The 14,318-nt window shown below is 41.1% G+C and overlaps 1 protein-coding gene across 1 annotated transcript in view; it reads left to right on the top strand.

Moving 5' to 3' along the window:
- The window catches only part of LOC109898856 (VPS10 domain-containing receptor SorCS1-like), a 116,416-nt gene extending 108,003 nt beyond the window's left edge, over positions 1-8,413 (top strand). The window contains exons 25-28 of the mRNA XM_031835001.1: positions 5,075-5,174; positions 5,735-5,843; positions 6,081-6,232; positions 8,334-8,413. Coding sequence (XP_031690861.1) covers positions 5,075-5,174; positions 5,735-5,843; positions 6,081-6,232; positions 8,334-8,413 — 441 coding nt within the window. The remainder of the gene's footprint in view (positions 1-5,074; positions 5,175-5,734; positions 5,844-6,080; positions 6,233-8,333) is intronic.
- The last annotated feature ends 5,905 nt before the right edge of the window (positions 8,414-14,318 follow it).

The following is a 14,318-nucleotide window of genomic DNA, read 5'->3' on the forward strand; positions in this document are numbered from 1 at the left end:
CAGGTGATGATAAGTAGAAATAAGCGAGCACCATCTCTCGTAGAGGTCTTCGTGAGTTTCTCTTTCTAACAATCCCCTCGTACTCAGCTAATAGCTAACGTTAGCCAAAGCAAGCTAGCTAGATACTAGGGTTGCCAACTCTCCCGTATTACCCGGGATGTCCCTTATATAGGGCTAAATTGGTTTGTCCCGTACGGGACACTCCCTTGTCCCGTATATTCATCCAATCACAGTATAGCGTAAACGTACCAATTCCAGTTTTCTAGATCACGCCGCTACCTACACGCTGAAGCGCTGTCGTTCGGCAGCAGATGATGTGCTGTCAGCCACTGACTTGTCATTCCCACTCGCCATCACTTACCGCTGTCATCAAATGGACTCAAGCTAGCCACAAGTTCTGACTGAGCTCAATCATCATGAAATGCATATACAGCGAGGAGTTTCTCTCTCTTTGATTTGTAGAAACTTTGAGAAGTAACGAGGATCGACCGCAATGTGTTTTGTGCGGGGAAGTGCTTAGTAATGAGTCTCTCAAAACTAACAAATTAAAATGACATGTCCTGAAAAAAGACGTGGGTTAAGCCCATCAGTGGTGACTCGACGAAAGCTTTCTGTACTTTATGCCGTCGGGAATTCTCAATAGGCCATGGAGGGGAGAATGACCTAACTCAACATGCATCCACAGAAATGCACAAGAAGACCAAGCTAGCTTAAAGGTGCTAGCAATATCGGTGCATTCTTCATGACGTCTACTGCGGAAAATAACAATATCACGGAAAGCGAAGCCTCGTATGTGTACCATACGGTTAAACACGGACTCCGGCTACAACAGCACCGACTGTCTTGTTAAGCTCAAAGGTGCTTTGTTTCATGACTCAAATGATATGAAGAAGATGCACTTGGGAAGAACAAAGGTTAGATTATTACAATGAATGTTTTTAGGACCAAATACTGTGCCGGATATTTTAGATGATCTTTCCCCGTGTATTTCTCAGTTGCCAGTGATGCCTCAAACAAGGGAAATAGAAACATGCTTCCAGTGTGCGTGAGATATTTCTCTGTGTCTGATGGAGTGCAGTGCAAGTTACCTGACTTTTACGAAGACAATGATGAAACTGCAATTGGCATCCATCAAGCTCTGATGAACTGTCTGGAAAAGCATGAACTGGATATTAGACACATCACAGCCCTATGCAGCAGATAATGCCAATGTCAACTTTGGAAAACACCTCTCCGTTTACCAGTTATTGAGCAGTGCCAACAATCGCTTTCTGAAAGCTAATTGCCCAGCACACATAGCTCCTAATGCCTGCAAAAAGGATTGCGATCAGCTGTCAGTGGATATTGAGACAGTTGTTTTAAAGATCTACAGCCACGTCTCAGTATCTGTTTCCCGAAGAGAGGAACCGCTTGCATTTGTTTTGCCTTTGTTGACATCGAATGGAGTGAAATTCTGCGACATGTTTGCACACGATGGCTCGTCTCTTCATCCAGCTGTCGATCGTCTCCTGCAAAGCTGGCCAGCTCTTACTTCCTACTTCAGGTCCCTTGGGGCGACTTGGCACTGAAGAGTGCTTTTGAGTATGAAGAAAAAACGGAAGCTGCTGAGATTTATCTGATTTAACTGATGTCAGTTAGCCTATCAGAAGCTTCTAAAGCCATGACATAATTTTCGGGAATTTTCCAAGCTGTTTAAAGGCAGTCAACTTAGTGTATGTAAACTTCTGATCCACTGGATGTGTGATACAGTGAGTTATAAGTGAAATAATCTGTCTGTAAACAATTGTTGGAAAAATGTCTTGTGCCATGCACAAAGTAGGCGTCTTGCCAAAACTATAGTTTGTTAACAAGATTTTTGTGGAGTGGTTGAAAAACTAGTTTTAATGACTCCAACCTAAGTGTATGTAAACTTCCGACTTCAACTGTAAATCAAGAGAAGGTCATATTTAGATGAAAATATTTGTACATGATAGTTCATTGTTATTGGTTTTTGACAAAAGGCTTTCTCTGCTTCTCTAACAGACCTTCAAAGGGAACAGAGCTATCCTCAAAGCTTCATACTAGGTGAGCCTAAATATAGCCAAGCCAAAGAAGCCCCACACTATAGGAGAGGAGCTCATCAAACCCTGCCCGAGAGATGTCTGTGTGTCTCTTTTGGGTGAGGAGGCAGTAAAAAAAAGTGGACTCAGTCCCACTTTTCAATGACACAGTAGGCAAAAGAATAAGATTTATGTCAGTTGACATACAAGCATCCGTGATAGTAAAGATGAAACAGCACAAGAAATGCTCTATTCAATTAGATGAGTCAGCAGATGTGGCTGGAATTCCGCAATAGACGGTATATGCATGATACGTATTTGATGATGATATACAGGAGGAATTTATTTTCTGTGACCATCTACAAACAACAACAAGGGGAGAGGACATTTTTAGGGTGGTAGACACTCATTTGAAAGACAAATTGACTGGGAAAATTGTGTTGGGATTTGCACTGATTGTGCAAGATGCATGACTGGGTGCATCTCCAGATTCATAGCTCATGTCCGCAGAGTGGTGCCCAACGTGAAACTGGCACATTGTATTCTGCACAGACAGTCTTTGGCCAGCAAAGCATTACAAACTAACCTAGGGGCTGTTTTTGACTCAGTCGTAAAGATGGTGAATCTGACCAAGAAGAGACCTCTTCAAACAAGACTGTTCAGAGAGCTTTGCAAGGAGATGGGAGCAGACCGTAAGCACCTGCTCTTTCTTCGTGAGGTTAGGGGAGGGTCCTGGAGAGGCTGTGGGAACTGAGAGAGGAGGTTCTGGCCTATCTGAAGAAAGAGGACAGCGACCTTGCAGTCCTATTCCATGACAAACTGTGGTTGGCTAGGCTGGCTTACCTGGTTGACATTTTCAGAAAACTCAATGAGCTGAACACAAGCCTCCAGGGCAAGGAATCAACCATTTTGGAGCCTGAAGATGGCATCAGAGGATTCACTGCACACCTTGGATAGTGGCAGTCACAGCTGAAGGCTGGAGCATATGGCATGTTCCCTGTTCTGTCAGCTCACATGCAGCTGATAGATTCCCCCCTATGTAAAGCTGGGAAGAAGGACATGGCTGAGCACATGGCCAGCCTGCAGCAGAACTTTGACCGGTACTTTCCTAACCCACAGAAATCTCAAAAAACGTCAATGGGTGAGGTATCCTTTTCAAGCAGTGTCCTCATCAGACCTAGGACTAGTCTGCCAGAGATGGAGGCCTTAGTGACGCTACAAGCAAGCAATGGAAGCAAGATGCTTTTCGAGGCAAACACACCCACACAGTTATGGGTTGCTCATCTACAGCAGGAAGCGGTCTCCTGCCTGGCTGTGGAAGCAGTAGATGTTCTGATCTAGTTTGGCACCACATAGCTATGCGAGTCAGATTATCAATTCTGGCATACTTAAAAAACAAGTACAGAAACAGACTCCATGCATGACCTCAGGGTTGCACTGTCAAAACCTAAGCCCAGAATAGACCTGGTTGTTGAAAACTTCAACCAGCCACACACTTCTCATTAGGACTGTGTGTGTGGGTGCTCATCTACATCTGTGTGATGTGATCAATCGGTTTATTCCAGTTCAGAATACACATTATATATTGTATTTTATCAGCAACAGTTCCAACCTATACTTTCTACAGTATTTTTTTTTTTTTACTAGGAAGTTGACTGAGAACACAATCTCATTTACAGCAACAACCTGGGGAATAGTTATAGGAGGGGGATGAATGAGCCAATTGTAAGCTGGAGATGATTAGGTGACCATGATGGTATGAGGGACAGCTTGGGAATTTAGACAGGACACCAGGGTTAACACCCCTACTCTTACAATAAGTGCCATGGGATATTTAATGACCTCAGATAGTCAGGACACCTGCTTAACATCCCATCTGAAATACAGCACCCTATACAGGGCAGTGTTCCCAATCACTGCCCTGGGGCATTGCAATATGTTTTAGATCAGAGGAAAGAGAGCCTCCTACTGGCCCTCCAACACCACTTCCAGCAGCATCTGGTCTCCCATCCAGGGACTGACCAGGACCAACCCAGCTTAGCTTCAGAAGCAAGCCATTTTGATTTGTTTTATCTGTACTGTTACTTAGGGATGCAATATCAAAAACTGAGCCTGTGTGTGTGTGTGTGTGTGTGTGTGTGTGTGTGTGTGTGTGTGTGTGTGTGTGTGTGTGTGTGTGTGTGTGTGTGTGTGTGTGTGTGTGTGTGCTTTGTTCACAGGAGGTTGGTGGCACCTTAATTGGGGAGGACAGGCTCATGGTAATGGCTGGAGCAGAATTAGCGGAATGGTATCAAATACATCAAACACATGGTTTCCAGGTGTTTGGTGCCATTCCAGTCGCTCTGTTCCAGCCATTATTATGAATCTCCCTCCCCTCAGCAGCCTCTTGTGGTTATGTTATACATCTGTGTGATGTGATCAGTCAGTTTATTTAAAATCAGAATTTGAACAGCTGCAGTCTCACCTAGACAGATATGTCAGACTGTTTTTAATGGGGAAAATAAACATGAATAGCTATTTATACGGGTATTTCATTATTTTTAATATATATATATATATATATTGCATTTGTTTTAGGCATAACGGCAATGAAGGTTTGCTACAGATTCAAAAATGTAAGGGTAAAACAGGGGAAATCATAGAGCATTGGGAGAAAAATGTGGGGAAAAGTCAGATTTGTAGAATGTAAATGTTTTGTTTTTATAATTTTTTTGAACTACTTCATTATTATTTTAATAAGCAAAAAACATCCAAAACAATAAAATCACCAGTGAAGGAAAAAGTATTGGAAAAGCGACATATACATTTTTCAAATGTCAGTAACACTTGTCTTTCATAACCAAGGCAATTTTTCCTGATAGGATTTATATTGCTATGATTGGTATGTTAGCCTTTCGACAGAAATGTTGTTACAGTAGGCCTTTACATGTCACATCAACACTTGCCACTCTTTAAAAAAATCTATATTTACTGATCATGATTGAGCTTGAAATATTGATGAGTGTGAAACCAGAGCTGTGTTTATTCCTCCACAGCTCTCTCTAGTCCTGCTAAGTGCCCTGAATCAAGACCTCATCCAGTTTACTCTGCAGCCTGGGGTTCAGATTAACGTCTATGCCACACAACTGTCTCCAGGTCAGCCAGTCTGCTGTGTTCACAGTATAGTCTGATGTCTGGCTATAGGATAGTTAAAGATATAAGGTCCTGCCTACTACTATGCAATTACAATCAATTCATAGGGTTTTGCATGTTGGCCATTTTGCAATGATGTTATTATGAAATGGAAAAATAACAGTCTCTACACCCACGCACACTTGAGAGGTTGTTAGCACAGGGTCAGCCACAGAGCAATGCACTGGGAGCAACATGTTTCATTAGGTCACTTGCTTATGGCCAAAACAGCAGGAGATTGCTCCAGAGATTTGAACCAGCAACCTTCCAGGTTGCATAGCATTGTGCTACTCTACCCTTTAGGCTAACTGCTGTTGAGAAGTCTAGTACCACAACAGCTTTATGAGAACGGTATAAGAAAGACATAACGCATGTTGTTTTGATCATTGAGGTCAAATTCAGTTACACTTTGGTGTTGAAAATCCTCACAGCACTTGGGAGTTTGATTCCAGAAGAAAAGACAGCCCTCTATTTCTCTCTTTGTCTTATGTCTAAATACTTTTCCCCCCCTCTTTTTTCCCAAGCTCCTATCATGGACATCAGTGAGAGTGGTCACAATGGTGCTACAGTAATTATACTAGTGTCAGTCGTATTTGTGGGTTTGGCAGTTTTCGTTATCTACAAGTTCAAAAGGTAAAGTATCCCCGACTTCATTTGAACTAAGCCGATTCTAATGAGAGTGATAGTGTCAATTTAGGCCATTCTCACATGCCAATCCTTAAGCAAATTAATATGTACATCTTGTTTCTTGAATCCAAAAGCTTAAACTAGTCAAAATATCATGAACTATCTTTAGAGACATCCTAACAATTGGACATCATCAAAGACACTCTTCTCTTTCCTATTTTGTACAACGTATATTTCCTATAGGAATATCCCTGGCATTAACATCCACACAAATGAGCGAGAGAAACAACAGGAAGTGATCCCTTCGGTGGTGTCTATAGCTGTCCCAAACCCTGAGGGGGACATGGTGAGCACTTTGGAGCACTTGGACACAGGGCCAGATGCACGTGGCATAGGTAAGGTATCCTTCATAAAGAGGACAGTTACTGATAAGTAGTCAAGAATAACTCATGGACCTATTGATGAGACAGCTATAAATGCACATATTTTACCTTTATATAGTGGTGTACTGCTCTATTAAAGGGATAGTTCTACATTGTGGCAATACTTACCCAGAGTCAGATGAACTCATGGATACAATTTGTGACTTCACTTGCTGTTTGAAGTCAGTTGAAGGTCGTTTCTGGACCCTTTCCTAACTAACGTTAGCACAATGACTGGAAGTCTACAGGAACAGCTAGCATGCTACCAGAAATGACTTTTCTTCCCAGAAACTACCTTCAACTTCCTTCAAACTGCACGCAGAGACATAAAAATGGTATCCATGAGTTCATCTGACTCTGGTTAAGTAGAAACATGGCCATAATTGCCAACCTTTTGCACAATTGTTTTACTGAATTACTTATTATTTTGAAACGTGTTCACAGGTAGATCAAAACAATACATTGAAATTGCAATGTCCTTACTCTCCTTGTTAAGTTGATACGTTCCTATATGTTTGCTTTGGTAATGTGAGATAGTGTCCTATCATGCCAATAAACCTAAATGAATTCAATTGCATGCTGAAGTTATTTTAGAATATATGAATTAATTATTGTCCTAAGAATGTAGCAGTGCAGTGAGAATGCTATATTAGAATTGTGATAAATGACTCTGTAGAGCTGTAGTTGATGTAATCCTTCCAAATGTCAAGCAAGATTTGTTAGCATGGAAGATGGATATGCTTGCATGGAAAAATAGATATGCTAGTGTGCTAATGCTGATACATAATTTATTATCTGTCTCTTGTGTCACCTGTCTCTGGCTAGGATACCTACCATCTCACACAGATGTCAAACTCTCAGATGAAACTCCCCATATGTTTTAATGCTGAGTCTACAGCCAACTTGTAAGCAATACATCTTTTTGGCAGTTGCTTCCAGCATTCTCTGAAACCACAGAACAAATGGAAGGTCTCCAGTGTTTTCTACCCATGCATGGACAGACCATTTTACACTGTGCTGCCTGGACTATAGGAGGAGACTACAGATTTTACTGGCGTCTTGAAAAGGGTCATTTTTAATCGCAATACTTGTATTTTTGCAAGAACATTGCACGTTTGTGAAAATAGGGTAATTACAGAACTGCTGAACTAAAGATAATTTGACTCAGCTGGTTACAGTCGTGTGTATGACTTCAAGACAAGCAACAGTAATGTACAGTAATCTATTTCTCTTGAGTGTTCCATTCCTAGTACGTCTTTGGTGGTAGGTGTGTGGAGGATGTGTAAGTTAAGTGTACTTAGGTCCCGATTCCGACCCGAGTTAAGCACATGTAAATGGAACGTTATTCCCTTTTTATGCACTTTTCTCTCTTTCTCTCTATTATGACCTTGAACGTAACCATTGTGTAGTCTTAACATTCTGTATACTCCCCTTTTCACTAAAACGCCAAAATAAAGCAGCTTCATTTTAAACGCCAAATCTATTTTGCATGAAGAAACAATCAGTCATTCATCACAAACTTTGTGAATATCTGGGTTTTCCCTCTTCACAATGCAGAAAGACTGCATTTAATCAGTGGGCACTACTCATTTTTATATTACAACACACCTGTCGTAATTGTTTTCTTTACTAAAGTAGAGGTTTATTATTATTATTATTATTATTGCTAAAGGTACTGCATAGGTGTAAACATAAAACATTTAGCAAGAGATAGCACTTGTATAGCCTAAGAAAGTAGCAGAAATGTGCAGAAAGTAGTTTTGAATGCATTTTATTGAAAGGAAACTAACTTTTGGCAACGTGGTGATGTATTATTATATACTGTACAATGAGGATTTCAACTACAAAATACAAGTCTTCTCCCATTTTTTTAAACCGTTGCACCCACCCACAAGGTGTATAAACAACAACAATAAATAATAATCAAATAAGATAATAGATACAAAACAAAAATGTTAAGAACATAAATCAATCAACTCTAATTAGCACATGTAGGACAGTGTGCAAGTATGTGTGAATGGATGTATTTCTCACATGTGCAGCACATAGTGTTTGCTTTACAGTCCTTCTTTAGGAGGCAGAATTGGAATCTCATCCTCTTTCCTGCCCCAGCTGCAGCCCCAGGTGGATCAGGACAAGATTCAGCACCCTTAAACTGCTTTCACAAGTGCTGCAGAGGCTGCTGTGCGGGGGAGGCGCTCCCTTCTTTGAATGTGTGGGGTTAAAGTGCCTTTCCCAGCTGCTCCAGGAACAACCTCTGCTTATCAGGCATCCAGGTTGGGTTGATCTTGTTCCATATCACAAAGGCATTGTATGAGGACACATCAATGATGTTATGGAAGATGGCCAGTGGCCAGCAGGCAGTCATCCTCCTGCAGATGTAAGTTCCAAACACCTTGTCCAGATTGTCCACTCCTCCTTTCTTGTGGTTGTAGTCCAAGATGATGGCTGGATTCCTGTCCTTACAATCACTGATCTTGATCACTGATCTGTTTAACTTCTTTGGGGTAGGGGGCAGTATTCAGTAGCTTGGATGAAAAACGTGCCCAAATTAAGCTGCCTGCTACTCAGCCGTAAAACTAGAATATGCATATAATAAATAAATAAATAATAAATAAATGCATATAGTAAATCTGGATAGAAATCACTCTGAAGTTTCTAAAACTGTTTGAATGATGTCTGTGAGTATAACAGAACTCATATATCTGAGAAAAAAATCTAACCAGAAAGTGGGAAATCTGAGGTTTGTAGTTTTCAACTCAGCCCACCATTGAAGATACAGTGGGAAGATACAGTGGGATATTAGTTATGTTTCACTTCCCAAGGCTTCCACTAGATGTCAACAGTATTTACAAACTATTTTTAGGATTCTACTCTAAAGGAGGGGCTCATAAGAGCTCATTGAGTGAGTGGTCTGGCAGAGTGCCACAGCCTCTGTCTGGCACGCTCACGTGAAAGGTAGCTACATTCCACTTAATTTGTACAGACAAAGGAATTGTCCGGTTGGAACATTAATTAAGTTTTATGTTAAGAACATCCTAAAGATTGATTCCATACTTAGTTTGGCATGTTTCTACGGGCTGTAACGGACATTTTTGAACTTTTCGTCCGACGTTCGGAGCGACCTGAACGCGCTTTTGGATTTGTTTACCAAACGCCCTAACAAAAGAAGATATTTGGACATAACTGATGGACATTATAGAGCAAATCAAACATTTATGGTGGAACTGGGATTCATGGGAGTGCATTCTGATGAAGATCATCAAAGGTAAGTGAATATTTAAAATGCTATTTCAGAGTAATGTTGACTACCCAATATGGCGGTTGGCGGGTATCTTTGTGGCTGCTTTGTTGTCTAAAGGCTGTACTCAGATTATTGCATGGTGGGCTTTTAAAGTTTTTTTGAAATCTGACACAGCGGTTGCATTAAGGAGAAGTGTATCTAAAGTTCCATGTATAATAGTTGTATCAATGTTTATTATGAGTATTTCTGTCATTTGATGTTGTTCTCTGCACAATCACCGCATGTTTTAGAACTACTGAACGTAACGCGCCAATGTAAACCCAGATTTTTTTATATAAATATGAACTTTATACATGTATTGTGTAACATGAAGTCCTATGAATGTCATCTGATGAAGATCATCAAAGGTTAGTGATTAATCTTATCTCTATTTTTGCTTTTTGTGACTCCTCTCTTTGGCTGGAAAAATGGCTGTGTTTTTCTGTCGCTTGGTGGTGACCTAACATAATCCTTTGTGGTGCTTTCGCTATAAATCCTTTTAAAAATCAGCCACTGTGGCTGGATAAACAATAGTTGATCTTTAAAATGGTGTAAAATACTTGTTTGCTTGAGGAATTTTAATTATGAAATGTTTGTTGTTTTGAATTTGTCGCCCTGCACTTTCACTGGCTGTTGACCATTCTGCCTGCCCTGACCTCGAGCCTGCCTGCCCCTCTGTACCTTCTGGACTCCGACCTGGTTTTGCCTGTCCATGACCATTCTCTTGCCTACCACTTGGATTATAATTCATATCAGAGACTCAAACCATCTGCCTCCCGTGTCTGCATCTGGGTCTCGCCTTTTGCCCTTGTAGATCTCAACTGTTTTGTGCTGTGTGCTCAGGAGGACCACATTCTTGTTCCTCTCTGGGAGGTAAGAAACTAGGGTGAGGGTGAAGGCAACTTTGATGAGAAGGCCTCTCTCCCCCTTGTTGCAAGGAGTGCAGGGGGAGCTCAGGCTTGTTCTTTCTAACTGTGCCAACCATGGTGATCTTCCTCTTTGGGAGCTGCTGCCAGAGTTCATAAGAGGTGAAGACATTTTCACACGTGACATTGTGCCCCCTCAGTCCATCTGTCACATCAAGCACAACACGCATCCCCTGGTTCTTCTCCGGGCCTCCACCTGTTAGCTTCCCTATGTATACTTGCATCTTCCAAGCGTTACTGGATTGTGCATTACAAGCCACCCATGTCTTCATGCCATACTTTGCTGACTTTCTGGGCATATACTGCTGGAAAGGACAGCGACCTTTTGACAAAAAAGATTACTGTCAATAACTAGTATCAGTGTCACAGAAAATTATCACAATAATCAATGATATTACAGCAATACATAATACGATTAACATTGAAAATCAATTACAGTTGAAGTCGGAAGTTTTCATACACTTAGTTATTAAAACTTGTTTTTCAACTACTCCACACATGTCTTGTTAGCAAACTATAGTTCTAACAATTGTTTACAGACAGATTATTTCACTGATAATTCACTGTATCACAATTCCAGTGGGTCAGAAGTTTACATACACTAAGTTGACTGTGCCTTTAAACAATTTGGAAAATTCCAGAAAATGATATCATGGCTTTAGAAGCTTCTGATAGGCTAATTGACATCATTTGAGTCAGTTGGGGGTGGACTTGTGGATGTATTTCAAGGCCTACCTTCAAACTCAGTGCCTCTTTGCTTGATCAAAAGAAATCAGCCAAGACCTCAGAAAAATAATTGTAGTCCTCCGCAAGTCTGGTTCATCCTTGGGAGCAATTTACAAATGCCTGAGGGTACCACGTTCATCTGTACAAACAGTAGTACACAAGTATAAACACCACGGGACCACGCAGCCATCATACCGCTCAGGAAGGAGATGCGTTCTATCTCCTAGAGATGAACTTACTTTGGTGCAAAAAGTACAAATCAATCCCTGAAGGACCTTGTGAAGATGCTGGAGGAAGCAGGTACAAAAGTATCTATATCCACAGTAAAACGAGTCCTTTTTTGAGATAACCTGAAAGGCCGCTGAGCAAGGAAGCAGCCACTGCTCCAAAACCACCATAAAAAAGCCAAACTACGGTTTGCAACTTCACATGGGGACATCGTACTTTTTGGAGAAATGTCCTCTGGTCTGATGAAACAAAAATAGAACTGTTTGGCCATAATGACCATCGTTACGTTTGGAGGACAAAGGGGAAGGCTTGCAAGCTGAAGAACACCATCCCAACCGTGAAGCACGGGAGTGGTAGCATCATGTTGTGGGGGTGCTTTTCTGCAGGAGAGACTGGTGCACTTCACAAAATAGATGGCATCACGAGGGAGGATAATTATGTAGATATATTGAAGCAACATCTCAAGACATCAGTCAGGAAGTTAAGGCTTGGTCGCAAATGGGTCTTCCAAATGGACAATGACCCCAAGCAATCTTCCAAAGTGGTGGCAAAATGGCTTAAGGACAACAAAGTCAAGGTATTGGAGTGGCCATCACAAATCCCTGATCTCAATTCTGCAGAAAGTTTGTGGGCAGAACTGAAAAAACGTGTGCGAGCAAGGAGGCCTACAAACCTGACTCAGTTACACCAGCTCTGTCAGGAGGAATGGGCCAAAATTCACCCAACTATTGTGGGAAGCTTGTGGAAGGCTACCCGAAACGTTTGACCCAAGTTAAACAATTTAAAGGCAATGCTACCAAATACTAATTGAGTGTATGTAAACTTCTGACCCACTGGGAATGTGATGAAAGAAATCAAAGCTGAAATAAATCATTCTCTCTGCTATTATTCTGACATTTCACATTCTTCAAATATAGTGGTGATCCTAACTGACCTAAGACAGGGAATTTTTATTTGGATTAAATGTCAGAAATGGTGAAAAACTGAGTTTAAATGTATTTGGCTAAGTTGTATGTTAACTTCCGACTTCAACTGTACATAACATATATGAAAATAAAAATGTACCTCTGAATGGAATCAGTTGCTCATCCACTGTTACTTCAGGCCCTGGGTTGTAGAGGTATGGCAGACGCTCCACCCACTTCTCCCAGACCTCCGTTATGGCATCCAGTTTGTCTCTCACACGTCTTGCAGGTCTTGTCTCACGGTTATTAAATCGTAGCATTCTTGAGAAAGTGTTAAAGACTTTCAGTGGCATCGTGGCATGGAAAATTGCATTTCTACTCTCTGCATCCCAGAGTCTACATGTAGCCTCACCTCGGGACCTATACACACCCGCTAAGATTAGCAGCCCTATGTAGGCACACAGGTGAATCTCATCCATCCTTTTCCAGTTGTCTCCATATTTAGGAAACCCTTCAAATTTGTCATCTCCAGGATGATATTTTTGATGGCTGGTGTGATGAACGCGTAGAATATTGAGGCGATGTCCTGAGCATGGGCAACTGCATGTCTTGTTGGCCCCGGGGTAATCCTTATGACATTTGTGCTGCCCTGGTTGTCATATGGTGACAAGGACCATACTAATTTGCTGTTCTTTGACAAAAATGTCTCTCTTTCAGCTTGAGGGATATCTTAGATGATACATCGTGCTCTGGGTTGTATTCTTCCCCATCTTCTTCTTCAGATACCTCCTCCTCCTCTAAATCATTGTTCCCTTGTTCCTCCTGGACATCTGAAAAATGTCAGATCTACGACCTGTTGGGCACTGAAACGTGCAGTCGTGGCTTCAGCAAAGAGAGAACTTGAGGGGACTGTCATCTGCAGCGCATTTATAGCCACTGACTGCATTCCCCATTAGTAAACAATGCTTTCAAGAAATGTTTATTTTGTCTGAAATATTGTTTATTTTGTCTGAAATTGTTTTTATTTTGTCTGTGAACTGTGAGTCATGTGTGGGGTCGTGGAGGGGAGAAGCACAATAACGTTTTAGTTTTGTCTGAGTTCAATCAGTAGCACTTATAATCTCAATTTCTCATTGTGTGTGTGTGTATGTCTTGGTGGTTTTTCTGGTGTGTAAATGATTTTATAATTGTCGTGTCAACAATGAACCTAAGACAATCTTTGTACCTTGGTGGTGTACAGCTTTCATGGAACTATGAACGAAGACGATGTTTCACTTTTTCTAATGTTGGTGTCACTCTAGGAAAAGTGATAACATTTCATGTTGAAAAAATATAATTTAGTCTCTGCTGTTAAACATAGTGGCGGGACATTTTTGACCCTTAAGACAACATAAGGGTTAATCATGAGAATAGCATGATATTCACCCGCTTTTTGTTGGGAGGAGTGTGGTGGAGTTTGGTGGAGTTTGGTCTACAGATAAGCCTTGACCTTGACTTTATAATTCCACCACTTTTCGTTTTTTCCCATATAAATAACAGCATTCTCCATTCACAGCAATTTATAAAATGGATAAGAGCTATTGATAAATGCGAGGTAAATGAGTAATCCATTTGGAGATGGGAATTGTAAATACACATAGCAATTGTTTAATTTGGATTATTTTCCTTATGATCCCTGGATACGAATGTGAAACCAGCCATATTGAAGCAAGCAGAAAATCATATCAATATGACATGTATTGCGGCCCGTTATCCACAGTGAAATAGGCTATAAATAGCTGTCCCGTTATTCAGAATTTTAAGTGTGTACCCTCATAATTTGCGTGGATGAAATTTGGACACCAAAGGTATAGGGTTCTGTAGGGCTGAACCTACTGAGTTGATGTCCCAGAACTGCTGTTTTCAACTCTCTAGAGACAGCAGGAGTGGTAGAGATACTCTGAATGGTCGGCTATGAAAATTTGATGCCTATGCCAGTGCTTTTCTCTATT

This window comes from Oncorhynchus kisutch, linkage group LG11 (assembly GCF_002021735.2).
Source record: "Oncorhynchus kisutch isolate 150728-3 linkage group LG11, Okis_V2, whole genome shotgun sequence".
Lineage (NCBI taxonomy): Eukaryota > Metazoa > Chordata > Actinopteri > Salmoniformes > Salmonidae > Oncorhynchus > Oncorhynchus kisutch.